This window comes from Acomys russatus, chromosome 14, assembly GCF_903995435.1.
Source record: "Acomys russatus chromosome 14, mAcoRus1.1, whole genome shotgun sequence".
In the NCBI taxonomy this organism is placed as follows: Eukaryota; Metazoa; Chordata; class Mammalia; order Rodentia; family Muridae; genus Acomys; species Acomys russatus.
In genome coordinates, this window is record NC_067150.1 from 25,100,538 (window position 1) to 25,128,467 (window position 27,930).

The 27,930-nt window shown below is 43.4% G+C and overlaps 2 protein-coding genes across 7 annotated transcripts in view; both read left to right on the forward strand.

Annotated features, from left to right (window-relative positions):
- Window positions 1–3,841, forward strand: part of Prdm10 (PR/SET domain 10) — a 107,829-nt gene extending 103,988 nt beyond the window's left edge. Inside the window, exon 22 of the mRNA XM_051156119.1 lies at window positions 2,702–3,841. Coding sequence (XP_051012076.1) covers window positions 2,702–2,905 — 204 coding nt within the window. The 3' untranslated portion in view covers window positions 2,906–3,841. The remainder of the gene's footprint in view (window positions 1–2,701) is intronic.
- A 4,918-nt stretch (window positions 3,842–8,759) lies between these two features.
- The window catches only part of Nfrkb (nuclear factor related to kappaB binding protein), a 35,683-nt gene continuing 16,512 nt past the window's right edge, over window positions 8,760–27,930 (forward strand). Inside the window, exons 1-16 of one of the 6 annotated variants that reach the window (XM_051156120.1) lie at window positions 8,760–8,879; window positions 12,108–12,280; window positions 14,318–14,519; window positions 16,703–16,830; window positions 18,169–18,343; window positions 18,863–19,000; window positions 19,555–19,628; window positions 20,372–20,456; window positions 21,100–21,280; window positions 21,703–21,811; window positions 22,327–22,453; window positions 22,698–22,763; window positions 25,893–25,972; window positions 26,075–26,118; window positions 27,270–27,330; window positions 27,689–27,863. In XM_051156120.1, the coding sequence (XP_051012077.1) occupies window positions 12,146–12,280; window positions 14,318–14,519; window positions 16,703–16,830; window positions 18,169–18,343; window positions 18,863–19,000; window positions 19,555–19,628; window positions 20,372–20,456; window positions 21,100–21,280; window positions 21,703–21,811; window positions 22,327–22,453; window positions 22,698–22,763; window positions 25,893–25,972; window positions 26,075–26,118; window positions 27,270–27,330; window positions 27,689–27,863 (1,780 nt within the window). In that variant the 5' untranslated portion in view covers window positions 8,760–8,879; window positions 12,108–12,145. Of the gene's footprint in view, window positions 8,880–12,107; window positions 12,281–14,317; window positions 14,520–16,681; window positions 16,831–18,168; window positions 18,344–18,862; window positions 19,001–19,554; window positions 19,629–20,371; window positions 20,457–21,099; window positions 21,281–21,702; window positions 21,812–22,326; window positions 22,454–22,697; window positions 22,764–25,892; window positions 25,973–26,074; window positions 26,119–27,269; window positions 27,331–27,688; window positions 27,864–27,930 lie in introns of those variants that run through there. The other 5 variants (XM_051156122.1, XM_051156123.1, XM_051156124.1 and 2 more) reach the window with 5 other exon arrangements.

The following is a 27,930-nucleotide window of genomic DNA, read 5'->3' on the forward strand; positions in this document are numbered from 1 at the left end:
TCCAATTGTACTACAGAGCTATAATAATAATAATAATAACAGCATGGTATTGGCCTGAAAACATACACATTGATCAAGACTCAGGCGTAAATCTGCACACCCATGGCCCCTTGATTACTGGTAAAGAAGCCAAAATTATACAATGGAAGAAAGAAAGCGTCTTCAACAAATGGTGCTGGTCTAACTGGATGTCTGGTATGTAGAATACAAATGGATCCACATCCATTACCTTGCACAAAAGTCAAGTCCAAGTGGATCAAAGACCTTAATATAAAACCAGATACACTGAATCTAATAGAAGAGAAAGTGAAGAGTAGCCCTGAAAGCATTGGCATAGGAGACAACTTCTTGCACAGAACACCAACAGCTCAGGCACTAAGATTAACAATTAATAAAAGAGACCTCATGAAACTGAAAAGCTTCTGTAAGGCAAAGGACACTGTCAATAGGACAAAGTGACAGTCCACAGATTGTGAAAAGATCTTGACCAACCCCACATCTGACAGAAGGCTAATTTTCAAAATATATAAAGTCAAGAAACAAGACATCAACAAACCAAGCAATCCAGTTAAAGAATGGAGTACATATATAAACAGAAGACTTTCAAATGATCAAGAAACAAAGAAGTGTTCAGCATCCTTAGCTATAGTCAGAATGGCGAAGATCAAAAACACAAGTGACAGCTCATGCTGATGAGGATGTGGAGCAAGGAGAACACTCCACTGCTGGTGGGAGTGCAGACTTGTGCAACCAGTTTTCTTTAAACTGCAACGGGTTTTCTTTAAAAAAAATGTGACTCGGCTATACCACTCCTGGGCATATAGACAAAGGATGCTCCACCATACCACAAGGACACTTACTCACCTATGTTCATAGCAGCTTTATTCATAATAGCCAGGAACTGGAAACAACCTAGATGTCCCTCAACCAAAGAACGGATAAAGAAAATGTGGTACATTTTCACAATGGAATATTACTAAGCTGTTAAAAACAATGACACCATGAAACTTGCAGGAAAATAGATGGAAGTGGAAAATAATCATCCTGAGTGAGATATCTGAGACTCAGAAAGACAAACTAATTGTGTACTCATAAGTATTTATTAGTTGTAAAAGATGGTCACACAATCCACAGACTCAGAGAGGCTAAGTAACAAGAAGGGCTTGGTGGGTGAGGGGGTGGGGGCGGGGAACTGGGTGCCAGAATCTCTTGGGAAGGGGAAATAGAATAGATTTCACAGGTGGATTCGGGGTAAGGTAGGGAACAGGAAGGATTGGCTGATTGGTGGAGGGTGGGAAGATACCAGGAGAAATTACTGGAATTGGGGAGGGGGCGCATTTTGAGGGTGAGGTGGAAACCTAGTGCAATGGAAACTCCATGGAATATAAGAGAATAACCCTAGCACAGACTCCTAGCAATGAGCCCACGGAGCCTGAGCCAGCCATTTTCTGTAGCCAGGCAAGGCCTTAAGTGGAAGAATTGAAACCTTCAAGCTCAGTTTTTCCTGCTCGCAGTTCTGGGAGCAGAGCCTAGCAGAATTGTATCAGAGAGGCTTCACCTAGCAACTGGAGGGAGTAGGCACAGCCAACCATTAGGCAGAGCTCAGGGAGTCCTTCAGAGGAGGGGTAGGAAGGATTTGGAGGAACCAAAGGGCCACCACAAGAACAGGGCCCACAGAATCAGCTGCCTGGGACTCATGGGGGCTCCCAGAGATCAGGGAGCCTATAGGGGTCTCACCTAGGTCCTCTGCATAATCTTTTGGCCGAATTGCTTGATGTTCTTGTAAAATTCCCAACAGGCAGAGCAGGGGCTGTCCCTGACTCTTCTGCCTGCTTGTGGGACCCTTTTCCTCCTCCTGGGTTGCCTTGATGTGCTAGTATGTGCCTGGTCTTCTTGTAGCTTGTTATGCAGGATTTGGTTGATGTTGGGAGCCATGCTCTTTTCTGAAGGCAGGTGGTGGTGGAGCCTGGGGGAGAAGAGAGGTACGAGGGACATACTAGTGGGATGGGAGGGAGGGGATACTGCAGTTGGGATATATGAGAGAATAAAAAAGAGAGAGGAAGAAAAAAAAAAAAAGAAAAAGAAAGCCAAATTTGTCTTATAATTCCAATTCTCCTGCCTCAGCATCCTGCGTACTTGGATTACAGGCATGTACCACCAACATTCCTAGCTTATAGAGCTTTTGTGGGAGAAGGGGAATATTGAGCAGGGCCTTGCTGTGTAGCATTTTGGATGAATTTTAACACTTGACAATTTCTAAATTCTTAGAAGCAACTGTTAAAAAGCCTGTTTTTTGTTTTGGTTTTTCGAGACAGGATTTCTCTGTGCAGCCTTGGCTATCCTGAACTCACTTTGTACACCAGGCTGGCCTCTAACTCACAAAGATCCACCTGCCTTTGCCTCTCTGAGTGCTGGGATTATAGGCATGTGCCACTGTGCCCGGTGTTTAAAAGTATGTTTTATTTTTTGCCAGGTAAGGTATCACCATGTTGCAAATGTCTATACTTAAGGTTCCTCATTGTGCTGTGTGATGAATTACTTTTGGAGTCTGTGACTTATCCATCCTTCATAAAGGACCATGGGTAAAGCATCTCTCAGAGGCACTTGTTAAGTCTCTTTGTAGTGATTCTGTGGACATTTGCCTTCCTCTCTTGTAGTAGCTCCCTCCCTCTCATCCAAATCTCTTTTTTCCCTGCTCTAGGGTCATTATGTGTTATCAGAGAGTCAACCAGAACTGGAGGAAAAGCAAACCTCTGCCCTCTCTGGTGCAGTCCAGGTTCAGCCCTCAGCACACAGTGATCCCCTGGATTCCACAAACCCCGGCCAACAGCAGACCACACAGTACATCATCACGACCACCACCAATGGGAATGGGAGCAGTGAAGTGCACATCACTAAGCCGTAGCCTTCTTCCTGTAGTTGGAGTCCAGAGCTCACACCACGTCTCCTCGGAATCTGAAGCTTCAAACATCTAGACCTCTTTTTAAAGATTTATTACTCAAGCGTTTGGAAACTGCAGTTTTGACACACATATGCCAGGGGTGATGTTTGCCAAGGTCATCTTTACCCAATTGACTCTGCAAACCCTTGGGATTTCTGCCATGGAATGCAGCTCTTTCAGGGGAAAGTTAACTTTCAGATGGAGAAACTCGGCCTTGCTCTTGAGCTGGTTCTTTTTTTGTTTTTGTTTTTGAACACACTTACAAGCCTTACTTTCCCTTTGTGGAAATACTAAGTGGCATATTATGTTCATACCAAAGGTGGAGGCAGGATGTGCCAAGTCCATGGTCATCGGACTTCTGAAATCCAAGCTATGGCATCAAAAGAGAAGGAACATTTCTGGGTGTGATTAAGTCAGGACCACTTTATCTCATTCATTTGAGTTTTCAGTAATTTAACAAAGGCAGCTTATTAGATGAAAAAATTAAAATAAGATAAAGGTTTGATGGTGGTGTTCTGATGGAAAAACTGTCATCTATATTTTTCTTATTGCTGATAACTCCCTCCTTCCCTCCCTCCCCACTCTCCCTCTCACTGTGCTGCCCAGTATAGCTGTGAACTCATCGACTTGTGGGATCCCCTGCCTTAGCCTCCCAAGTAGCTGGGACTATAGTCGGGCTCCACTATGACAGTTGTTTTTCAACTTTCTTGTTTTGGAAAACCTACTGGGCAACAGTAGTGCTCCACACAGGTGCTGACCCCAGGCTTATTTGACTCCCTGCATGATTGCAACTGGATTTAAACCTCTACATTAAAGCTCTGCTTCGAGACTTCTGGCTATATATATAGCCATGTTGAAGACGGAGATAGTTTTATGAAAAATTGCTAAATTTATTGTGTATATATATATGTACAGACATATATATACAAATACACCCTTATGGAGAGAGAAAACTGAGACATCGTCCTGCCTTGCAGGGTCCACTTACTGCTCATTTGTAAAGGATGGGTTCCTTACTCTGATCAGGTGTTTATGTAGGACATTTTATGTGTGATGCTGGGAATCAAACCTGGGGCCTCTTGCATGCTAGGCAGGTTCCCCACCACTGAGCTACAACTACTCTACCCCCTACATTGCACTCTTGTTCACAGCATTGGCCGTATTTTAGTACTTTCAATGCTGTCTTAAAAATGAAGATTCTTTAAGGTTGGGTAGAAAGGTGGCCTTTCTTGTTTTTAAGCGTTTTAAATCTGAAGCATATTGTAACTCACCCAGAACTTGTTATAAGATGACCAACTTCCCTCTTAGGGCAAAGATAAAAATAAAGGGACCATTGTAATACACTGAGGGAAAAGGATGGGTGTGGAGGGGTATTAACAGATAGTTGGGAGAGGAAAGCAGTTTTCTGTGTGATAGTGGTCTTCTGTGTGTTCCTGTTTGGGAGTCTTGTTTGCTGTGAATCTAGTGGGGAGTGTTGCCCCTCTTTTTACTGCACATTCCAGTTGTACCCATAAGACATCTTAAAAGCCTGTATTTTAACAACTTTTTTGTGACATACATTTTAAAGATAATTATTGTAGAGTGAATTTATCACTCCAGATCAGGAAGACCTAAGTTCATTTCAAATGAAGTTAACTAATTTATTTTATTTACATTTCTAAGGAAAAACTGGGTCTGTGGATTAAGAAATAGAATAACTTCTGTGTGGTAAAGATGCCTTTCTGAAAAGTAATCATTTGGTTTGAAGTCACTTTATTATGTAGATCCTGCACTTTCCTTTTGAGATCTCCTTCATAGACTTATGTCTAAAGATTTGGGCATGAAAAAAACGTAAGGAAATTATCTAAAAAAAAATGTGTGGAAATGGACAATGGACTCCATATCTTTGACAACAAAAAGGGAACAATATTTTCAACATGAAATGTTGACTGCAAGTTACAAAATGCAAGACTCTGGTTCCCAAAGCCCTATGGTGTAATGGCTGTAACTACTCCAAGTGCCCCAAAGTCCTGTGGTATAAGGACTAATTATCTGAGTCTCACCCAGAGAGACTCAGAAGGTAGAGAGTACTACACCATCTCAAAGGTACACTTTTAGCTCTTGTAATTTAAATTTGACCTGTTGGGCCACGTGTGGTTGCACAGACCTTTAATCCCAGCACTCTCGGAGGTGAGGCAGGCGAATCTGAGTTGGAGGCCACTCTGGTCTACAGAGAGTTCAAGGACAGCCAGGGCTGCACAGAGAAACCCTGTCTTGAAAAAGAAACTAAACAAGTAAATAAATTTGACTTGTTGGATTCTCTTTAATTTGAGCCAGCAAGATATCTCCCCTCTTCTCAGGAATAACCCAGTGATCAAAATAAAAAGCCCATCAATGAAGGACTGGTGGTTTTATGTCAGTTATTTTTTAACTTTTAAAACACACAGAGGAAAATAGTATTGAAGGACCTCTTTGTCTCCTTTCCTTCTAAATTTTACTTGACTTTTTTTGGTCCTTATGTGGAATAAGTAAATTTGAGAACATGTATCATTAACCAGAGATGCAGGTGGTAGTGAGGACATCACCACTTTAAGATCAGGTATTTTATGAATTTATCCCAAGGTAACAGAAGAGATGGCAAAGTATAATGCTCTGACAGCCCAGTTTGGGAAACACATGTAGCCAAGGTCTGTATGGTAATTCCTCCCAGACACTGTGGACTGCATTCAATACAGTTGACTGTTTTGAAGTGGGTTGGATACAGAGATTTTTTTTTTTTTTTTTACATTTTTATTGTTTAGTTTGTGCCCAGAGAAATGGATATTTCATCATGTAAGATTCCTCTTTTTCTGGAAAGACTTTCTATTTCGATGTTCTTGAATTATCTTCTGACCTGGAATTATTCTTTCAAAAAAAATTCTTAAAATACCTAGAACTAAAAAGCACCTAATGAGATGCTGAAGCTGGCCCATTGGTTGAAAGTATTGATTCTACTGTTATTTAAATGTGAACATTTACTGTATATTCAGTGAGTTATAGTATTGATAGTCTTGTGCTACCTAGCAGGTATAAAAATTAATAAATATTTTTTTAATAAACATGTTTCTTCCTTGAGTATGTGTATACAGGGACTACTGATATGGTTAGATATTTTCTTATAAATATTGCATAATCCATCCTGATCTGCAAAGTAAGTTGTAGGTTAGTCCAAGCTAACCTGAAACCCTGTCTCAACACTCCTCTCCTCAAAATATTACACTTTAGATTTTGGTTCCCAATCTGGCATTTAAGAACCTTTGAAGTAGCCGGGCGTGGTGGCGCACGCCTTTAATCCTAGCACTTGGGAGGCAGAGGCAGGCGGATCGCTGTGAGTTCGAGGCCAGCCTGGTCTACAAAGTGAGTCCAGGATGGCCAAGGCTACACAGAGAAACCCTGTCTCGAAAAACAAAACAAAACAAAACAAAAAACGAACCTTAGAAGTTTTCTCTCCATCTTCCTTCTAACATACAGAAAGCTGAACAAACAGAAAATCTAACAATCTAAGATCCATCAAGAATTAAGATCATGGGGAAAACTGCTGGCCTCACAATTGGGGAGGCTGACAGGCAAATACAAAAAAATCACAACCTCTTGAGTAAAATCCTCTAAGTGAACCAGTGCCAGCCAAGATAGGAAAACCTGAACTAAAAGCAATGGACCTTACGAGCCTCAGTGTGGAGAAATCTGAGAGACTTAACTCCAAGGGAGGCAGAGGCAGGCAGATGGATGTGAGGCCAGCCTGGTCTACAGAGCAAGTTCCAGGACAGCAAGGGCTATTACACAGAGAATCTCTGTCTCAAAATCCACCCCTCCACCCCTCCAAAAAAAAAAAAAGAGAGAGAGAGAGAGAAAGAAACAAACAACTCTTGTGAAAAGTGGCCCAAAGACATCTTAGCAAGAAATATATACAAGTAACAAGTAAACATATGGAAATACACTATACATTTGTTACCACCAGGTAAGTTCAAATTAATATTAAAATGATACAAAGCTTTGGGTGTGGTTCAGTGGCTGAGTGCCTGCATTCCACCCCCATCACCAAAATGAAAACCTTATTATTTACTTTCTGGTTGGAAAAAAGATTAAAAGTCTGCCAAATGTGGTGGCACCTATGGTAATGCCAGGACTTGGAAGTCTAAGGCAGGAACATGGCAAGCTTGAAGGCCAAACAATGGAGACAGTTAAAAGATCAGCAGTTGTCAGAGGTAAGGGGCATATAAGGATGAGTAGGTGGAGCATAGATTAATTTTGGGGTTGGGCAGTGAAATAATATACAGATTCATCAACTATTTTAAAAAGTAGGTGAAGAGTATTGGGTGGGCAGGGAATTGAGGCAAACTTACCCTTTGCTAAATTTTGCTGAGACCCTAAAACTGCTCTAAAAACAACGTTAATGGAAATGGCAATTTGTAACGTTTCGTTGCTCTCCTGTGCGGTCACCCAGAGTGGTGCTGCATTGCTGTTCACACTTGGTGACTTCTGTCTCTAACAGGATCTACGGTCATCTGTGGAGGCAGCGGGGGCACAAAGTTTTGCCTTTATTTGGAAAGCACTATTTTCCCTTGAGGGACGCATATGTGCTCCTCGGACATGTTTTTACTGAACTGAAAGAACTGAGGCTAGTCTATGCCGGACTAGAGGGTCAAACTGTGGAATACTTGAGAAGACAGTCTAAGATAGAGTTAGGGAAATGGGGCCATGATAATGTGTAAGAAGACTAAGTTTCTGACGTTTGCACTTTCTGGAAGTTATGCGAACTTGGGGACACCGGCTAGGTTCTGTGTTCTATTTGGCTAACCTTCAAGACTGCAGGAGTTCCTCAACTGTCTAGAGGCCTCAGCAAAGCCTTCCACATAGTGGTGTTCTGTAACAGTTTTCTCCTCCTCCTGCGAAGCTTTTTTTTTTTTTTTTTTTTTGGTTTTTCAAGACATGGTTTCTCTATGTAGCCTTGGCTCCTTGGCTGTTCTGGAACTCACTCTGTAGACCAGGCTGGCCTTGAACTCAAGAGATCCGCCTGCCTCTGTCTCCCAAGTGCTAGGATTAAAGGCGTGCACCACCACGGCAGGCCCGGCTGCAGGGAAATAAACAGAAAAGTAAACAATGCAAAATAGCTTCAGGAAATTCCTGAAACTGACTAGATTCTCTAGGGCTCTCTCTGCCAGAGTAAATAATAAAAGCCATGAGCCCCTCCTCCCCCTCAGATGGAAACTGAGCGACAAAGAAAATTCTGAGAGGGAAAAGGCTGCAAAGAAGACTGTGAGACCAGAGCAGCTGCCCGGAAGTAGCAGAAACCCGCTGAGCTTCCTGGAAAAGGTTTAGACTAACTGAGGCACCCGGAAACGACTTCCTCCAACCTGTTGAGCTGCCTGTCGGCTGTCTGTGAGCTCCAGGTTCCTAGCTTTTGTGAGCTACCCCATGCTGGGGTAGGCCTCGGGTTTGAAGTTGTCCTTTGAGTCACTTCTGCCTCTAAGTGACCTCTCACCCATACTCAACTTTGATGATACCATCGTACTCTTGTCTGCCCAGGGATCCCTATGGTGAGTGGGCGGGTGGCGGCTCCCTGGGAACATTTTTGTCATACAAGAAGTGGTTAGCACGGCGCCTAGTCAGGCTGTACTCTTTTTGCAGACGACGGGAAGCGGCATCGCTTTGTCCTCCGAAGCTCCTAAACCAGGAGAGCGTACAGCGGAACGGAACCTGCCCTCTAGACTGCCATGGAAGGATGTACCAGACGGGTCGGGACTGTTCAGGTGCTGCCCAATACGTCCCGCCCTACCGTTAGGTTCCGCCCCCAAGGGCCCCGCCCCTTCCGCTGCCGGAGCCCAGAGCGTGCGCGCACCCAGAGGCCTTGCGGGAGCGAGCGCGTCCGGGAGCCCGCGGCCCGGCGAGCCAGCGGGTGAGACCCGCGGACCGGGCTGAGGTGAGGGCGGGCCCAGGCATCGGGGTTGGTAGGTGCGGAGAGAAGGGAAGAAGCGAGGCGAAGGGAAGAAGCGAGGCTCGGTGGTCTCCGTCGCCGTGGGCACGTGGCGGGCCCCACGCGTGGCGTTCGGCAGCCGGGTGGACGAGGGTTAGGGTGAGGACGTGTGGGGGAGGGGCGGGGCCGCGGCGCGCTGCGCGCAGGTGGGGCTGGCGACGTGGGGCTATGGCTCGAGATCCTTGCCTGCTGGTGACCCGCGAGGGCTCGGAGGGTAGGCTAGCCCAGGAACAGAGAAGAGGCCTTCCTGGTCTAGCGAGGAAGTCCCGGACACCCCAAGACTTAGAAATCTGCGGCTTCCGGGGTTCCACCTCTCTGGTAGCCGTTTGTGTTTTGTATTTTGAGTTCTTGTGCAGAATAAGTGGCAAGGCAGAGGCTGTCACTAGATACTACGTCTAGCTTAACTAACCGTCGGCATTGAAAGGAGCTTATGAGCGAGTTGTTTAAAATCGTGCACCTGTCAGATGAGGTAACTGACTTTCGACGCTGTTCTGTGTCACTTACTAACATTTTAATTCTAAGCATCAAGTTGCGTTTACACTTTCCTTTCTTGTTTTGAAGCCTTGTTAATTAAGTGCAAGTGCCTTGTTCCTTTCTCATTTTCCTCAGTTATTTAGGCGTCTTTTCGCAGTGTGCTGAAGCTGTTGTGGTCGCACTGTTGCCAGGGCACCACGCTGCGTCAGTGTAACACTGTATCTTTCCTAGATCTGAAATACTGTCAGAACTTGAACTGATTTTGCAGAGAGGAGCTTCATTCTAGATACATTACAGGCCTGCTCTCTTATTATTTGAGAACTTGGGGAGTGGGAAGGATCTTCAATGTTACGCAAACCTTTTTAGCTGGAGAGTATTCACTGAAAGATTCTAAGAGTTCACGCCTTTAATCCCAGCACTTGGGAGGCAGAGGCAGGCGGATCGCTGTGAGTTCGAGGCCAGCCTGGTCTACAATGTGAGTCTAGGACAGCCAAGGCTACACAGAGAAACCCTGTCTCAAAACAAAAAAACAAACAAAAAAAACCCAACCCCGCAGACAAAAAAAGATTCTCTTAAGAATACACATAAGGGTAGGGAGGCGGTGGTCCATCTCCTCCTTACCCAGAGGTAAGGAGCCTGACACCTGCTGAAGTAAGATGTCACAGATTAGTGACAATCCAGGAGTAGAAAGTTTTGACTTAAGTCCAGTTCATCTTTTCATTGTTGTGGGCTTGTTGGGCAATTTGTTGGTAATAGGGGGTAAGAGTCCAGTATACAGAGCCATGGTTCTCAAATTGCGGGTCACGACCCTTTGGGGGGGCCGTTGAAGGACCTTTTCACAGGGGTTGTCTAAGACCTTTGGAAAATACAGATATTTATATTACAATTCATAACAGCAAACTTAGAATTAGGAAGTAGCAACAAAAACAGTTTTATGGTTGGGGGTCACCACAACATGAACTATTTAAAGGGTCGCAGTGTTAGGAAGGCTGGCGACCCACTGATGGAGAGTGATGAGTTCGTGTTCATTGTGTGTTGGTACACAACAGTGGCCTCAGTTTTATATCTGATTGCAGCTTTGGGAGATGCTCTCTAAATATGTTCTTGTGCTTAGTTTTCTGAAAAGGATGACCAGCCTTGTTCAGTTAGTATAGGAAAGAGGAAAATTGCATTAGTTTATGTGGATCCAAAGATCTGATTGACCCCTGACAACTAGTGATACTCTGGTGATTGGAGTGTCAGGGGTTTATGTGGACTAGCAAAACCATACCAAGTTTTTACAAATTTAAATTGAGAGTATATACAAGAGGTATTATTATATGTGCTTATCATCTACAGGCAGGCCAACCTAATGTTGGGCAAGTTATTTCCAAATTATGATCTTCCAATTATTATAGCTAAAATAAACACATTCATTTGTAAGAATTCTCTGACACCTGGCACTCAGTCCTTGAGAAATAACTTGTATGTTACTATCTGAGCTTTACTAATGCTTCTGGAATTTATGGCTTTTAAAAAATAATCTTACAGGCCATATGCAGTGGTGCACGCAGGTAAACCCAGCACTCAGGAGGTAGAGGCAAGAAGAGCTCTGTGAGTTCAAGGCCAGCCTGGTCTACAAAGCAAGTCCAGGCCAACCAAGCCTACACAGAGAAACCCTGTCACTAAAAACCAAACAATAAATAAAATAATAATTATACATTTAAAATATCATCAACGGGCCTGGAAAGATGGCTCAGAGGTTAAGAGCACTGGCTGGCTGTTCTTCCAAAGATCCTAAGTTCAATTCCCAGCAACCACGTGGTGGCTCGCAACCATCTGTAGTGAGATTTGGTTCCCTCTTCTGGTTTGCAGGCGCACATGCAGGCAGAATACTTCAAATCTTTTTTTAAAATATCAGCATGCGTGTGTATATGTGTGCAAATATGCCACAGCATGCCTATGAAGGTCATAGGACAACTTTCAGGAGTTCTTTCCTTCTGTGGTGGAACTTAGGTTTGTGTGGCACACACTTTCACCCATTGAGGTACCTTGTCAGTCCTGCATGTAGATTTCTAGTGAACTTTCTAACAATTCCTAAAAACTAAAGAAATTATGTTGAGATAGATTATTGGCCTTGGAACTTGTAGTTATGGACCATGGTCTATCATTTATTTACCTTTAAGACAGAACCTCATGTCATACCCCAGGCTGGCTTAGAATTTGTGATTCTCCTGCCTTAACCTCCCAAGTACTGGGGTTATGCACTTAATTGAGTATGTCTGGTTACATCTCAATTCCTGGGTCTTATTCTTCTAAAAATGGAAGCGTAAGAAGCATAAGAATTTAGGAGTTAGAAACATTTGGGAAAGTTTTACTGGGTAAGACTTAAATTCGACGGGAATGGCGTTGGAAGGGTGGGAGGATGGCAGCATGGCACAGGGATACAGCGGAAGGAGAATGCAGCCAGGCGTGGTTACTCTCTCTGTAATTGTAGTGTAGGAATGCTGACCCGGGAGGATTATTGCATGTTTGAGGTTAGCTTAGTCTACTTAGTGAATGCCAGGCCATTTTGGGATACAGGATGAGACCCTCCCCGTACTTTAGAAAACAAAAGACTTGCTGGGCGGCGATGCATGCCTAGGAAACAACAACAGAAAAACCCCAGAAGACTTGAGATTGAATATTAGTGTCCACGCGATCGCTGGTTTTCTGTTCCAGGGTGGATTTTCGTGTAGAATTCTTGTGGAGAAGAAACAATGGACTCCTTGGATCACATGCTGACAGATCCCCTAGAACTGGGTCCCTGTGGAGACAGCCATGGCACGCGGATCATGGAGGACTGCCTTCTGGGTAGTACTAGGGTTAGTCTGCCTGAAGACCTTCTGGAGGATGTGAGTTGTAACATTGTTGCAAGCCTTTTCCTCCCCTCTTCTGCGGGCATTCCTTTGCACTTTTGCCTTTCTTGCTCCCTTTTATTTTCTACATTTCAGCAGTGTTCCCATACTACTTTTTAAAGAATAGTGTAGTTAGCATTCTGATTAAGGAAGACAGTCTAAGCTGAGGTCTGCTTGTTTGATCAGCCATTCAGAATAATACTAGCATGACATAAGTAAACCGTACTATAACAAGATAAATTTCACTAATTAAAAAAAGGTTGAATATCTTAAAGAGTAGAATTATATTTCCCTTAAAATGGTTTCCCTGTTCTCAGTTACTAAATAAATGCAACTTGTCTGTGTCCATGAGGTAACCTTGTAGTTGGGAGTAATATGTGTCTTGGGACAGAATATCAGCATGTCTTTGAATACTTTGACAGGTAAGATACAAAGTCATCACTAGTAAGGAGGCTGCCATCTATTAAGAGAGCGAGTGTATGTGTGGGGTATCTCTCTCCCCCATCTCCTCCTGTCCCTCTGTCATGGGGTCTCATAGCCTAGGTTGGCTGTGAATGTACCATGTCGTTGAATAGCCTTAAACTTGAGATCCTGCCGCTGCTTCCCAAGCACTGGCATTGCAGCTATACACCATCGTGCTTTGTTTATGTGATGCTAGGAGTTGAACCCATGGCTTGTGTATGGCAGACAAACATTCTGTCAACTGAGCTACATTCCCAGCCCAGATACAAGCATTCTACCAACTGAGCTTCATCCCCAGCCCTCCTTTGTATCTTCTTTGTGTACTCTTTCAAGGAAATTTCTTTATGACATCTATCATTAGATGCTTATTTTATTGCATGCCCAGTTCATGCCAAACATGAGTAGATACTAAAACTAAAATTGAATGAAAAACAAGTTTTTACAGAAAGATATTAGATGTGGAGTCTTAGGTACTTGGATACATGCATGGAAGGGTGTTTCGTGGTCGAATTATGTTGTAGTTTTCTGCTTAAATTTCCATGCCTCTGTTATGCTGTTGGGGTAAAGTCATAATTACCTTACAGGTTTACATGGCCTTCTGTCTACTGTCACACCTTCCCTTTCTTTGATTGAGCCAAACACTATCTGAAGTTGTTAATTTAAAACGAAATCACAGTTAAGAGTAAAATAAACATCAATGTATTGGCACATTTATATCTATCTATTTTAAGCAATGACAAAACATAACAGCATTCACCAATATGTTTACCTACTCAGGAGGCCGAGGCAGGAAGATCACTTTGAGCTCACTAGTTCAAGATCATCTTTAAAACAATAACATGCCAAGTGCAGTGGCACATGCCTGTAACCCCAGCACTTGGGAGGCAGAGGCAGGTTGAGTTCAAAGGCAGTTTGGTCTGTGTAGCAAGTTCTAGGTAGCCAAAGCTACATATTTCAAAATAAAATATATATTAATTAAAACAAAATGGAATCCATACTGCTTCCTTTCATTTTTCAGTCATCTCTTCTGAGACTCCCTCATCCCCCACCCAGTTAATTTTTCTTGCTGTTTAGTTTAAGGTGAATTCTCATGGCTGCCGTCATACCCTAGTTGGCAGACATAGCTTTCAAATGGCTTTTCTCTGACATAAGTTTCCTCTGGATTTTCATGTACTGCCAAATTGTAATTTGTGTGCTGTCTTTAATAAGTTTTTTTGTTTTGTTTTGTTTTGAGATAAGGTTTTGCCATGGAGCTCAGGCTGGACTTGAACTCAGAATCCTCTTGCCCTTGCCTCCCAGGTGCTGGGACTACAGGGGGTACTGGCTGCCATAGCCAGTTAATGTCTACTTTTTGAGAACTGAGTCAAAATCATTAGAATTTTAGTCTGTTTTAAAAAACGTCAGGATCATAGTGTTGCCTATATAAGAAATGTGAATATACTTAAAACTTCTGAACTGTGTACCTAATTGTGATAAAATGGTATGTTCTATGTTCTGCGAAATAGGCTGCACAGACACACAAAACCTTAAATGCTTATTTATCTTTGCTCACTTTTTTGCAAATTCTTCCAGCCTGAGATATTCTTTGATGTCGTCAGCCTCTCCACATGGCAGGAAGTACTAAGTGACTCCCAGCGTGAACATCTCCAGCAGTTTCTGCCTCAGTTCCCCACAGACAGTGTGGAGCAGCAGGATGAGCTCATCCTTGCCCTGTTTAACGGGGAGAACTTCCGCTTTGGAAACCCTCTGCACATCGCCCAGAAGCTCTTCCGAGGTCTGTAGCTCAGTGTTTTGTTGATAGGGTTTGCACATATGCTCGTATCTTATCCTTTGTTTTCATGTACTTATGTGGCATCTGAGGACAGTGGTTTTGTGTATTTATTTGCAGGCTATGCTATTTAAAAAAAAAAAAGATTGTATTGATTTATGATAGAAAGCACATAATAGAATTCAGCTATGTGACCGTCATGAGAAATAAAACATTGCCAGATCCAAAAGATCTTTATGACTAATTAAAAAAAAAAAAAAAAAAAGGACACCAGCTTGGGGTTTTTGTTTTGTTTTGTTTTCTGCAGAAAGGCATGACATCTCACCACTATACACACTTTTCTCTTCTAAAGATGGGTCTCACTGTGTAGCCTGTGCTGACCTTGAGTTTATGACAGTTCTCTGGCCTTAGCTTGCTTGAGATTCCACACACAAGCTATCACTCCTGTCTTGGCTGTAGATCTTTTCACAAAAGACATCCCCCACATAATCCTTCAGCCTTGTTAATTTACACTGAGCCAGTTATATAGAATACCCCTTACTTTTGTTTTCTTAACTGCTCCTGAATTCATAATATACTCAGCATGTTTTGATTTTGTGTCTATTTAGTTCTATGTATGGAGGATCCATTTTTGGACACTGGCATTTTTAAAGATTTAAAAAAAAATTTATTTTTGTATAGCACATTTTTTCCCCTTATTTTCTTTTTGAGATAGGGTTTCTCTGTCCTAGCCTCGAACTCACATCAGTCTGCCTGCCTCTGGCTCTCAGGTGCTGGGATTAAAGACATGTGCCACCATGCCCCACTTGTACAGCATATTTTTATTGTACACTGCCCTGCTTTCTGGGAATTTGTTATCTTGTTGCTTCCATATTAGGTTTGTGTCAAGTGCTTTTGGTAAAAATGTTACATGGGAAATTTCCATCCTTCCCATTATATCGTTTAAGAGCTTTCTGTCATTGGTAATAGTGGCCATCTGTGGTCATGTGGTTAAGTGGCATCTGCCTCCTATTTATTTGTTTATTTTTGAGATAAGATCCTTCTCATTATATAGTCCTAGTTGCCTAGAACTCTCTATGGAGACCATACTGGCCTCAAAGTCACAGGGATCCATACACTTCTGTCTCTTGAGTGATGGGGATATGGGCATGGGTCACACGGCCATGCTATAGATCTTAAATGTAAGAGTGCCTTTTTATCTTTTTAGTTTAGTCATCTTTTTGGTTTTGCTTTGGGATCAAGACTTGTTTCTCAGACACCTTCATTTTAACTAGTCTTTTTTTCCCCTCCACTGGTGATCTTTGCCTGAATCAGCTATCACTTCAGGCAGTGCAAGACAATTTGAGGTCATTCTTAGACCAAAAATGCTCTACCACTAAGTTGTAGCTCAAGCCCCCTTTATTTTTGTGAGAGACAGTCCTCACCTGGTTATCTAGAGTGGCCCTAACCTGGCTTTATAATCCTCCTGCCTGACCTTCCTAATAGCTGGGGTGACAGGCACACCAACATACACAGCTATTTTTCTCCTTTTGGTGGCTTATTAGTTTAAACACAAGTTTTCCTTTAGTTGTGATCATTCGGTTTGACTAGGGGAGTACACTGTCTTCCCTCATGCAAAGCAGTAGGGACCCTCGCAGGATTTAGAGGGTTCTATGAGGGCCCTTCTGTAAGTGAGCAGTGCTGCTGTGCATCCCCACCCAGTGTGATTGTGTGGTAAGTATACAAAGGAAGCACAGAGGCAGAGATGCATTTTTGTGTATTTCTCTGACTGATGTTCTATTTCAATTCCAGTTTTGCTGAAGATAATTGTGATACTATGGTCACTATGGTTTCCAGCTTTAAGTGAGCTGTTGGTTTTTGTTTTTGTTTTGTTTAATGCCATTTATTTTTGGGTTTTTCTCTATTGGTTCTCCTAAAGAGTCATTTTCTCTTTCTCTGCTGCAACAACATCTCTTGTGTATTCATTACATGTGTGTAGACTGGCCAGGCGTGGTGGCGCACGTCTTTAATCCCAGCACTCGGGAGGCAGAGGCAAGTGGATCACTGTGAGTTCAAGGCCAGCCTGGTCTACAAAGTGAGTCCAGGACAGCCAAGGCTACACAGGGAAACCCTGTCTCAAACAACAACAACAAAACACAAAACATATGTGTAGACTGATGCATATACAGCTGTGTTTCTGTGTTTTTAAGATGGACACTTTAACCCTGAGGTGGTCAAGTATCGTCAGCTCTGCTTCAAGTCACAGTACAAGCGGTATCTCAACTCCCAACAGCAATATTTCCATCGGCTGCTAAAACAGATTCTTGCTTCCAGGAGTGTAAGTAATGTTTGGAACTAGATACGCAGTGTGGCCAGTGACCTGGGAAGCATCATGGTATCATGCAGTGATTCTGATGCAAATACCAAAAGAACCACGAACAAAAGTTGGGCTTTGCCTTGTCCTCTTATGAACAGGTTTTTAGATTTCAGAGGTGTTCAAACATGAAATACAAAGTTCTTCCTAGAATCAGTATTTACAAAGAAAAGCAAAGGGTGTCAGACTCACCATGTGTTTTGAGGATATCTAGGGTGTTTTGGAATTGATGTGCAAGTATGTACAGGCCTCCGACTATTGCATTTGTGTAGATCATAGAATTTGGTGATCTCGGGGTCCCTTCCAGTTCAATAATTCTCTGTGGCAGAAGTTCTTAGGAATTCTTTTCTTTGTTTTCCTCCCCCCATCCCCACCCCACCCACAACAGAGTTTCTCTGTGTATCCTTGCCTGTCCTGGAACTCGCTCTGTAGACCAGGCTGGCCTTGAACTCACAGAGATCCACCTGCCTCTGCCTCCCTGAGTGCTGGGATTAAAGGCGTGCGCCACCACTGGCTGGCTAGGAGTTGTTTATTACTTTCTTCCTTACTTAGTTTGTGTGCATGTGTGTGCTTATATGTGGGTGTGCATGTGCCACAGAGCACACCTGACACGTAGAGGACAACTTACTTGAGTCTGTTCTCTCCTCTTGTCATGTGAATAGGTCCCAGTGATCAAACTCAGGTTGTCAGCCTTGGTGGCAAGTGCCTTTACCTTCTGAGCCGTCTCACTGGCCCTGTTACGAGTTCTTTGAGACTTAGTATAGAAATACCTGGATGTTTAGTCTGAATATTAATTCTTAGTGACACAGGTCAACACTAAAATGGGGTATTTTTACCATGTAATTTAGGTTCTTTCTTATTTGAAATGCTTACAACCAGAAGTGTTTGGGATTTCAGATTTTTGGAATACTTGTATGTTTTTGGGGGGTAAGACACAGATGTAAACAAAATGAGGTTTAACATGCAATGCAACTCACATATAGCCTAAAGGTGATTGTGTATCTTTAGTGTTACTTACTGTGTTTGGACTAGTCTGTGACACAAGATACAGCGCAGGGTTTTTCATTTGTGATGTTGTATTGGTGCTCATAAAATTTCAGATTTTATTTTAATCATGAATGATCATACCTTAAGGAATTTAGCTGCTTTTCATTTGTACATAATCCTATATCTGTACATTTCTTTGTCATTTAGAGGGGACAAATTGTTTTTTAACATTGAACAGAATAAAACATGGGCTTGTAGACTGTCCAGTGAGTGAGACTTGATGATGACCTAATGCCTCATCTGGTCTCTTGCTAGGATCTATTGGAGATGGCCCGTAGGAGTGGCCCCACTTTTCCCTTTCGACACAAGCGCCATTCACCATCCCGAAGCCCTGAGGAGCGGGAATGGCGGACCCAGCAGCGATACTTGAAGGTCTTGCGGGAAGTGAAGGAGGAGTGTGGTGACACCGCCTTGTCCTCTGATGAAGAGGGTGAGTGTCTGTGGATATTTCCGGGAATCTAGAGTATTGGAGCCAGTGGTAGCCATGTATTTCCCAGTAAAGGTGCCCTGTGAGTTGTCTTGTTTTGTGGGGTGGAGAGGGGCTCGCCAGCTCTTGGTGGTTGAGTTGTTGAGACATTGTGTTTAAGAGTGACTATGTGCCCTCTTTACTCTTGTGCTCGTGTGGCACTTAGGTCAGATGAGAACATCTTGGACAGATCCCTGCAGGACAGGGTCTTTCCACAGTAGGCCTCTGGTCCCATTGTGCCACTTGAGAGAACTGCTTTTCCCCTTACAGGAGAGTAGTAGTGACTGTTGGCCTGCTGCAATGCGACCCCATCACTCTGTTGAAGTCTCTCTCCTGGAAGAGCCGTTTAAATGACCTAAGTGTGCTCCAGCTCATCTGGGGAAGGGTCAGAAAGGAATGTGGAACCCTGGCCTCCATGTTGTTGGCTTAGCCCTGTTGAACCCAAATGGCCACTTACCCAATCTCCCCTATTGGAGTCCACAGCCACGTTGGATTTACAAGAAAAATTTTCTTTTGAAGATCTCAGCTCATGGCTTCCAAGCTCTCCAGCACGTTCTCCTAGTCCTGCGGTGCCCCTGAGGGTGGTGCCCACGCTTTCCACTACGGATATGAAAACTGCAGGTGAGAACTGAGCTGATGCTACTGCAGTTCCACGACATCATGGTGTAGAAAAATGAGAGCTCCTTAGGGAGGTGGGGACTGGATTCTTGCCTGTCAGCAAACAACAGTGCTTCTCAGAGATGGGAGACTTGGAGAAGTATGGTACCACGTAGGATTTTTACCATCTAGAGCTAGGCTTCCCTGCTTTCCTTTGTTTTGAAATTGTCCTCAGAAGCTGATCAGTTGCTATTTCTGTTTAAAGAAAGCATAATCTTGCTTGAACTAGCAGCTCCCTAAGCTGTAAAGACAAGAAGAACTTGGGTTTGGAGTAGGAACCAGAGGAGAATGCCCAGCCTCTTGAGTGCTTGTGAGTCTGCTAAGTAACTGAAGTCATTTATTGGTACATGAATAGACAAGTAAGAATGCTGATCCGGGGACTGTGTGAAGACTTGTACTGCTTACGGCACACAGAACCAGAAGTAGCTCGCTTTTGAATGTCTTGGATGACTAGGCAGATTTAAGTTACCATCATAGTGAATGACCTGGTCTATGTGGTTTGGTTCATTTACTTTCAGATAAAATAGAACTGGGGGACAGTGACCTGAAGATAATGTTAAAGAAGCACCATGAGAAGCGGAAACATCAACCAGTAAGATTATGGTGGGAGTGGCCATGGGTAGCCTTCAGTCTGAGCCCTCTGGTTTGGCTGCCTTGAGACTGGTAATCTCTGCCTGAATTGTGGGTTTTTTTGTAATCACTGTCAAAGGCAGAAGCAACAAGAGAGGATACTTAGCATCAGAGGTGTGAGAGGCCAGTCAAGTGCTTTGGCTTTACAAGGCATGGTTGACTGTGTGTGCTTCATTCTGTCTTTGTTTGAAAGTCATGATCTCTCCCATTCCCAGAGGCTGCATTTATCTTTGGTCCTTCAGCCAGTGGCAGAGCCATGAATCAAACTTGGTGCTCTGCTGTTTTGTGTTGCCTCCATTGCATCGCACTATGAAGGCACATCATGGTGGGGGAATGCAGTGGGGAAGAGAGCCATCAGAGGCAGAGGACAAACTAGGAAGAATAGGGAAGGAAGGCTGAGTTCTGTCTTCTCCACTTCTTAAGTCCTCAGAATCCTATTTTCAGACTGGTAAACTGTTTTATGAGCATGTGAAACAAGAATTCAGAGGGGCTTTATGAACTGCAGCTGCCCTACAGCAGAAAGGGGAGCCAGGTTTTCCATGCTCCACTGTGAAGAGCAGAGTTGGTGTTTCTGTATTTTTTAGTTCAGGATGATCCCTCTGGTGTTCCTGACATACTGTATCTGTTAGGTAAATTGGCACAGTCACTATCAATTTTGAGTTCTTTTTTGGACCTCTATAACCAGATCTCTGATGTCATATCTAGGATCACCCAGACCTTTTGACAAGCGACCTGACCCTCAGTGACATCATGACTCGAGTAAATGCTGGCAGGAAGGGCTCTCTAGCAGGTAAAAGACTATGGGTCCCTTCACCTCACTTACGATGCTAAATTGCATGACATACTGTCTGTATGTGACAAAAATAAATGTAACCTTAGCTTTCTTCATGCTGACCACCTTTGTTTTGTAATTGCTCTCTGAATTTGAAATGAGCACAAGGCCTGGGGAGAGAGCTCAGTGGATACAATGCTTGCTGTGCAAGGACGTGAGTTTGAGTTCCCAGCACCTATGTAAAAGCTGGGTGTTACTGCCTTCTGCAATCCCAGCGTTCTGGAGGCCAAGATGGGATCTCTTGGGCAGGTCCACTAGCTAGACTAGAGAGACCCGCTTCAGCAAACAACATGGAGAGTGACTGAGAAAAATGTTCCGTGTTATCTTCTGGCCTCTGTGTGCACACACCTACACACAAGCATGCATATACATGCACATGTTCTATGAATAAAGTGAAATCAAACCATATCAGCACAGCATATTATTAAATATTAAAGTTAAATTATAAGTCATGCTCTGAGTTTGGTTTTCAAAAAAAATCTTAATTGTCTTATTACTGAGTCTCTGACAGGCCTTGGGGAAGGGTATATAGGTAAGACCTCTCACTTCATAATGCAGTTTTGTGACTTATACATGTGTGTGTGTGTTCCCCCCCTTCCAGCCTTATATGATTTGGCTGTTCTTAAAAAAAAGGTGAAGGAAAAAGAGGAGAAGAAAAAGAAGAAAATAAAGTTGATTAAATCTGAGGCAGAGGATCTGGCTGAGCCCCTAAGCAATACTGAAGGGGTCCCAGCTCTCTCACAGGCCCCCTCTCCCCTGGCAATATCATCTATCAAGGAAGAGTGAGTGAGGCACAAAGATAATGGATTGTGCTGGGAGGGAGGGAAGGAGGGAGGGAGGGAGGGAATTAAGCACAAGATGAGCCTGGTCTTGGGACTTGTGTTGACTGACTGTGTGTGCTGAGCCCGAGATCTTGCTGGGAAACTGGCACCATGTTCTCTTAATCCCTTGAGCTCTTGTACTTACAAGGAGGCTCAGGGGACCTGAGTCAATCTGACATGTGTTCTTTGTCGTTTTTATTCTACATTTAAAAAAACAAAGAACAACAACAAAAATCCCATGTTGTAACATTTGTCTGTGTGAATGTGCAGGTGTATATGTTGTATATATGGAAGTCAGAAGACAGCTTGGAGGAGTTGCCTCTCCCCTTCTGCTGTGTGGGGCCCAGACATGAAATGCTTGTCTTTTCTTACTTACTTGTTAGGCCCCTGGAAGACATCAAGCCTTGCCTTGGAATCAATGAAATATCTTCCAGTTTTTTCTCTCTTCTGTTAGAGATCTTGCTGCTGGAGAGTCAGGCTAGCCTTCCCATGGTAAGCGTTGTGGAGATGTGAACATTTTGCAGTTGCTGTGCTCTTGAGTGGTCTCTAACTATGGTTCTGCGGTGATACAGATCATGGACAAAGCATCTTGGGGAGTAAAGGGTTTATTTAGCTTACACTCTGAGGGGGGAATACTTACTGGCTTGCTTCCGTGGCTTACTCTGCTTGCTGTCATTAACCCAGGACCATCTGCCCAGGGGTGGTGCTATCCTTGGTGGGCTGGAACCTCCCACATCAATTATTAATCAAGAAAGTGCCTCACAGATTTGCCCACAAAATTAGATGTAAGCAATCTCTCAAGTAAGGGATGACTTACCTTGCGCTACCGTAACAAAACTACCCAGCACTGGTGGGAGATAGAGCTCAGCTGGATCCCTCCGACAGCACTGCAGCTATTTACTTTGGGTATTTGGCAAGCTGGGTATACATGCCCTGCGGCTCTGTCACCCTGCAGTTGCTGGTGTAAAGAGAGACCTAATTGGGTTCCATCTTTCCCTCTCCTTCAGCTGGAGGATCGGGTTTTGGACTGGCAGTCTTCTCCAGCCAGCTCCCTCAACAGCTGGTTCTCTGCTGCCCCAAATTGGGCTGAGTTGGTGTTGCCTGCTCTGCAGTATCTTGCTGGAGAAAGCCGAGGTGAGGTCTTTTTTCTGTGAGATTATGTTTTCTCTCTAAAAAGTTATTGCAGTAAACCATAGCTGCTCTTTGTCCATCAGACACATCCTGCATCTCTCTCCTTTCTGACACACTGAAAAACAAAGTAAAACAAAACCCTCAAAACAAGAACAGACTCAGAAGCTTTCCCAGAGCTTAGGGTTTAATGTTCTCTTACTTGTGTGTCTTGCTAGACATCTTGTTCATGCGATCCATTTTTTTGCAGTGGTTCCTTCAAGTTTCTCTCCATTTGTTGAATTCAAAGAGAAAACCCAGCAGTGGAAATTGCTTGGTAAGTATTCTAAGCTCCAAGAGGCTCTTTGTTTTTTGTCTTTAAATGAGAGAAGTCTGAGGTGGGAAAAATGTCATGGAGAGGAGGGGGTGTCGCAGCATTTCTGAGGAGGTGCGATATTTCTTGTCTCAATAGGAGGAAAAGAGACAGTGGCTCCATAGTCAGTGGGCTCATGTCTACTGCAAGTGAGGAGGAGGAGGAGGAGACAGGGACGTGTGAAACTATGTGACCAGTGATGGCCAGATGGCCATGGTGATTGCCTGTGGTAGCTTTTCATCTTGTCTTTACTGTGACAGCCTCTACCCACCCTTTACTTGTTTTCCTGGCATTGTTGATTGCCTGATTGGAAGACTGGAGACTGTATAGCTAACGATGGATTTTCGAAGTTAGTCATGTTGCAAAGACCAGGTCACTGAAGTTGTTTTGCTTTTGTTTTGAGGGCAGGGCTGACTTTTTACTTTGTGGCTAGGATGGCCTTGAACCGATCATCCTGCCTCTACCTCACGACGCAAGTGCTGGAATTACAAGGGTGACTCGGCTTTGTGAGATCTTGATTTCAATTTTCTTTTGCTAAGAAGTGAGATTGTTAGACGATACGGCAATTTTCTAAAAATTTTTTGAGGAGCCTTCATACTGTTGCATGATGGCTCTGTCAGTTCATAAACCCACCAACTATGTACAAGGGGTGCATAAGGGTTGTCTTCACATCCCTGCCAGCACTGTTTTCTTTTTGAGATAGGGCCTTTCTATGTAACCCTAACTGGCCTGGAGCTCCCCCTGGATACCAGGCTGGCCTTAAACCAACAGAGATCTGCCTCCTGCCTCTTCCTCCCAAGCACTGGGAATTCCAGTCTGCCATCATGCTGGCCTCACCAATACTTCCTGGTATTTGGACCTTTTTAAAATAGTAACCACTATGAATAATATCTCAGAGTGGTTTTGATTTCCTTTGTGATTAGTGACACTGAATCCCTTTCCTGTGCCTGTGGGCTCTTGTACGCTCTTTTGGCAAAATACCTCCAGAATTTGGCCTATTTTTGTAAGTAAGGTTACTATAGTTTTATGATTGATTTGTAGGAGTTTCTTATAAGTTTTTATTTATTTATTTATTTATTTATTTTATGAGATAGGATTTCTCTATGTGGCCTTGGCTGTCCTGGAACTGGCTCTGTAGACCAGGCTAGCCTGGAACTCAGAGATCTTCCTGCCTCTGCCTTCTGAATGTGGGGATTAACAGTGTGTGCCACCACACCCAACTAGGTTATTAACATTCTTAGCTTATATGTAGTTTGTAAATATTTTTCCCATTCTGTAGGTTGCCTTTTTCTTCTGGTGTTTCCTCTTACTATGCATAGCTTTTTGTTTTTTGTTTGCATAGTTTTTGGTAAATGCAATCTCACTTGGTTTGTTGTTGTTGTTTTGTTCGATCATTGTTGCCTTCTCTTTTGGTGTCATGTAAGGAAAATTGCCAAGATCAAGGATATGGGGCCTTCCCTAATGTTTTCTTGAAATTGTAGCCTTGCAATCTAATCTTTACTTTGGGCTTTGTGTGTATTTTATGACTTTAGGATTGAATTCTATACTTGTAAATGTGGAATTCTTTTGTTCAGGAGGGAGAAGCAGGAGGCAGATCTCTGAGGGTTTAAGGCCATCCTGGTATCCATGGAGAACGCCAGGCCAATTAAGGTCACACAGAAAGGCCCTGTCTCAAAAAGAAAGCGCACGCCGTCAGGGATGTGAAGAGAACCCTCACACATACCTTGTGCATAGCTGATAGGAGTGTGAACTGATACAACCATCATGCAAATACAAATTCTTAATAATGCGCCCCAGCATCTTTTTTTCTTTCTTCCTTTTTTTTTTTTTGTGGGGGTTGGCAGGAGGCTCTTTTGGTTTTTCAAGACAGAGTTTCTCTGTGTAGCCTTGGCTGGTCTTAACTCATTTTCTAGACAGGCTGGCCTTGAACTCACAGAGATCTCCCTGTGCCTCTCCTGCTGGGATTATAGGCATGCACTTCACACTTGGCTGCCCAGCATCGTTTTTTTCCCTAGACATTGTCCCTGCAGTATTACATAGTACTGGCAACCTTGCCAAAAATAAATTCACTAGTCACATATGTATGAGTTTATTTCTAGACACTCTTTATTTTGGAACAGGCTTTTGTACAATTTGCTTTTTTTAATTTTTCTTCTTCTTCTTCTTAGCAGACTGGAAACAAGTATCTAAAACCAGCCATGGGGTGGAGGAAGAACTAACTCTTCTAGCTTTTGACCCTAGGGTTCAGCCACAAGAGCATGGTACTCAGCATCTCTAGGGCTCAGAATGCAGGAGGAGTCAGCTTGGAACAGAGAAGGAAGATTACATTATTGATGATTGACTAATTATGAATAGCCTTTGTAGAAGACACAATGAGAGGCAAAGATGGGTGTTATAGGGAAGAGAGAGTGCAGAGATTTCTGGATATGGCTGTTGGGAGTTGACTAATGACAACAAATTTAAGCATCCTGGTGAATAGTCATTTCTCTGGAAAGTGGAGCTGTGTTCTGATGTAGCCCACCTGTGTGGCACTGATCCTATGGTGGTTCTAGTCTGTGCAGAGATCTAGGTGCCATCATGAGCCTGAGTTCAGTGGCACAAGAAGGAGTCACAGAAAAAATAGTTCTCTCTTCTAGGCAGGTCACAGAGCTAAGCTACTTCTTCCTCAGGTCCTCTTACTTCTGTGCCAGTGTTAGGAATTAATTTTCTACCTACAAGAACAGGATCCTTCCCTGGTGTAAACTTTTGTAGCATCAATTATGAACACATTACCTATCCTAGAATTGATATTGTTTATATGAACTCATTGCTCACTTGATGTGACCTCTCTGAGTTCAGAGAATGAATTTATTCATGGTCTCAGCTTCATCCAAGTGCCTGGTGCACAGTGGCTGCACTGTAGATACTCGTTGAAAAAGTGACATCCTGGGGTTTCGTCCGGGCAGTGAGGAGAGTGGCATGAATATGTGGGAAGGACCAGTGACAGGTTCTGTTATGTTCTCTTTCTGGCGTTAATAGAGCTGTTAAAGAAAAGACAGGATTCTGAATAATACTTTAAATTTCTTACTTTTTGTGTGTGCACACCCCCCATAGGTCAGTCTCAAGATAACGAAAAGGAATTAGCTGCTCTCTTCCACCTGTGGCTAGAAACCAAAGACCAAACCTTCTGTAAGGTGTGTCTCTCACTTTCTCATTACTTGGGTTTTTAGAACTCTTAAGTTAGTGAAAATTTTCTAGCCCAGTTACTTGGTAATGATTTTCCCTTTTTTGAGCAGGAAAATGAAGACAGCTCAGATGCCATGACACCTGTCCCTCGAGTGTGAGTATTTTGTTCTTGTGGTGGGTGTTTCCCATGAAGCCATGACTTACTGTTACTTCTGTCAGTCTGCTGACATGCTTTACTGTGTTAGAGCTATAATGGACCTTAGAGACCCTACAAGTTCACTGACTCATAGATCTTCACATAGTTGAGGAGGGCACTTCTTTTCAGTAAGAATAGCTTCTGACTGCAGTAGTCTCTAATTACAGATGATCTGCCTTGTAGGTGGGCAGTTTTCCTATGTACCCTTCCTGGTTTTCACTTAAAAATGATTAATCTAAAAAAAAAAAAAAAAAAGATTAATCTAATTCAGGTTGCTCATTTTACTTGTAAAGAAATCCATGGCTAGGTGTGATGGTGCACACCTGTAATCCCAATGCTCCAGGAGGCAGAGGCAAGTGAATCTCTGAGTTGAGTCCAGCCTGGTCTACAAAGTGAGTCCAGGACAGCCAAGGCTACACAGAGAAAACCTTGTCTCAAAGAAAAAGAAAAGAAAAAAAAGAAAAGAAAAGAAAGAACCCCATGAAGTTCAGTGACTTGCTAAAAGTTGGTGCTAGGACCCTGGCTAGAGTTCAGATCCCTTGACTCCTAATTCTGTGCTCTTCTGCCCAGTCATCTCAAATTCCTGATTCCTACCTGTTCAGACTGCAGGGTAGAGTCCTCTACCTAGCCTTAATGTAACCATACATACAGGCGGGTGGGCATGCAGGCACACATGCACACACACATAAGCACCGACACACAAATACTCATTCATATAGTGGGGGTTTAGATCTCAAGTTCTGGGTTCTTTGGAAGGCAGGAAATCCACTTATCAAACATATTTTTGAAGTGCTTTGTTCCCCCAAGAGTAGCATTTTTGTTACTGAGTTGAGCTGACTTTTCAACACTACTGAAAAGAGTAGGTAAAGATGCTATTCTTTTTCTGTTTATTCCAAACACTTGAGGATCCTGAGAATGGAGGTAAGGTGGAAACTATCAGTAGGACTTCTATGGTAAGAGCTAGAGAGTAGACTGAGCAGGAGTTGAGTTCTTATGAAGAGATATTTTCCATGTTGCCAAGGGGATAGTTCCAGATGCTGAGAAAGAGTGAATGGTCTGTGACCTTCCTTCGTGCTCTCAGAGATGATACAGAATTCTTTCTGTTCCAGAAGAACTGACTATGTGGTGCGGCCTAGCACAGGAGAGGAGAAACGGGTTTTCCAAGAGCAGGTACGATCTCTTTAGAAGCAGTATACACAGGTGCACTGAGCCTGGCTTTCCTTGATCTCAGCTCCTTGGGTATTGACATCCTTCAGCCCAGATAATTCATTGGTCAAGGCTGCTTGTTGGTAGAAATAGTTTGGTGAAAGGGAAAGTAAACTATTTTTGATCGTCTTTTCTTCCAGGTAACAAAATGTATTTTACTTACCTGCCATTTCCTGGGTGACCAGCTGTGAGGACTGTTTTTCCCCTCTGTGGTTGGGTCATTGTTTTTTGTGGGGTTGCTTGTTTTCACCTGTTTTAAGGGCGCTCTAGCGGGAACTCCACTAATTCTGACATGGCAACTTCTGCCTTTTTTTCTTGTTAGGAGCGTTACAGGTATAGCCAACCTCATAAGGCATTCACCTTTCGTATGCATGGCTTTGAGTCTGTGGTGGGGCCAGTGAAGGGCGTGTTTGATAAGGAGACCTCCCTCAACAAGGCTCGTGAGCATTCACTCCTGCGCTCTGACCGGCCTGCCTATGTCACCATTCTGTCTCTAGGTACGTGTCATGTATTTATTACTAGGGATTTCTTATTTTTACCCCAAAGCTTTCCTCAGATTAAGTC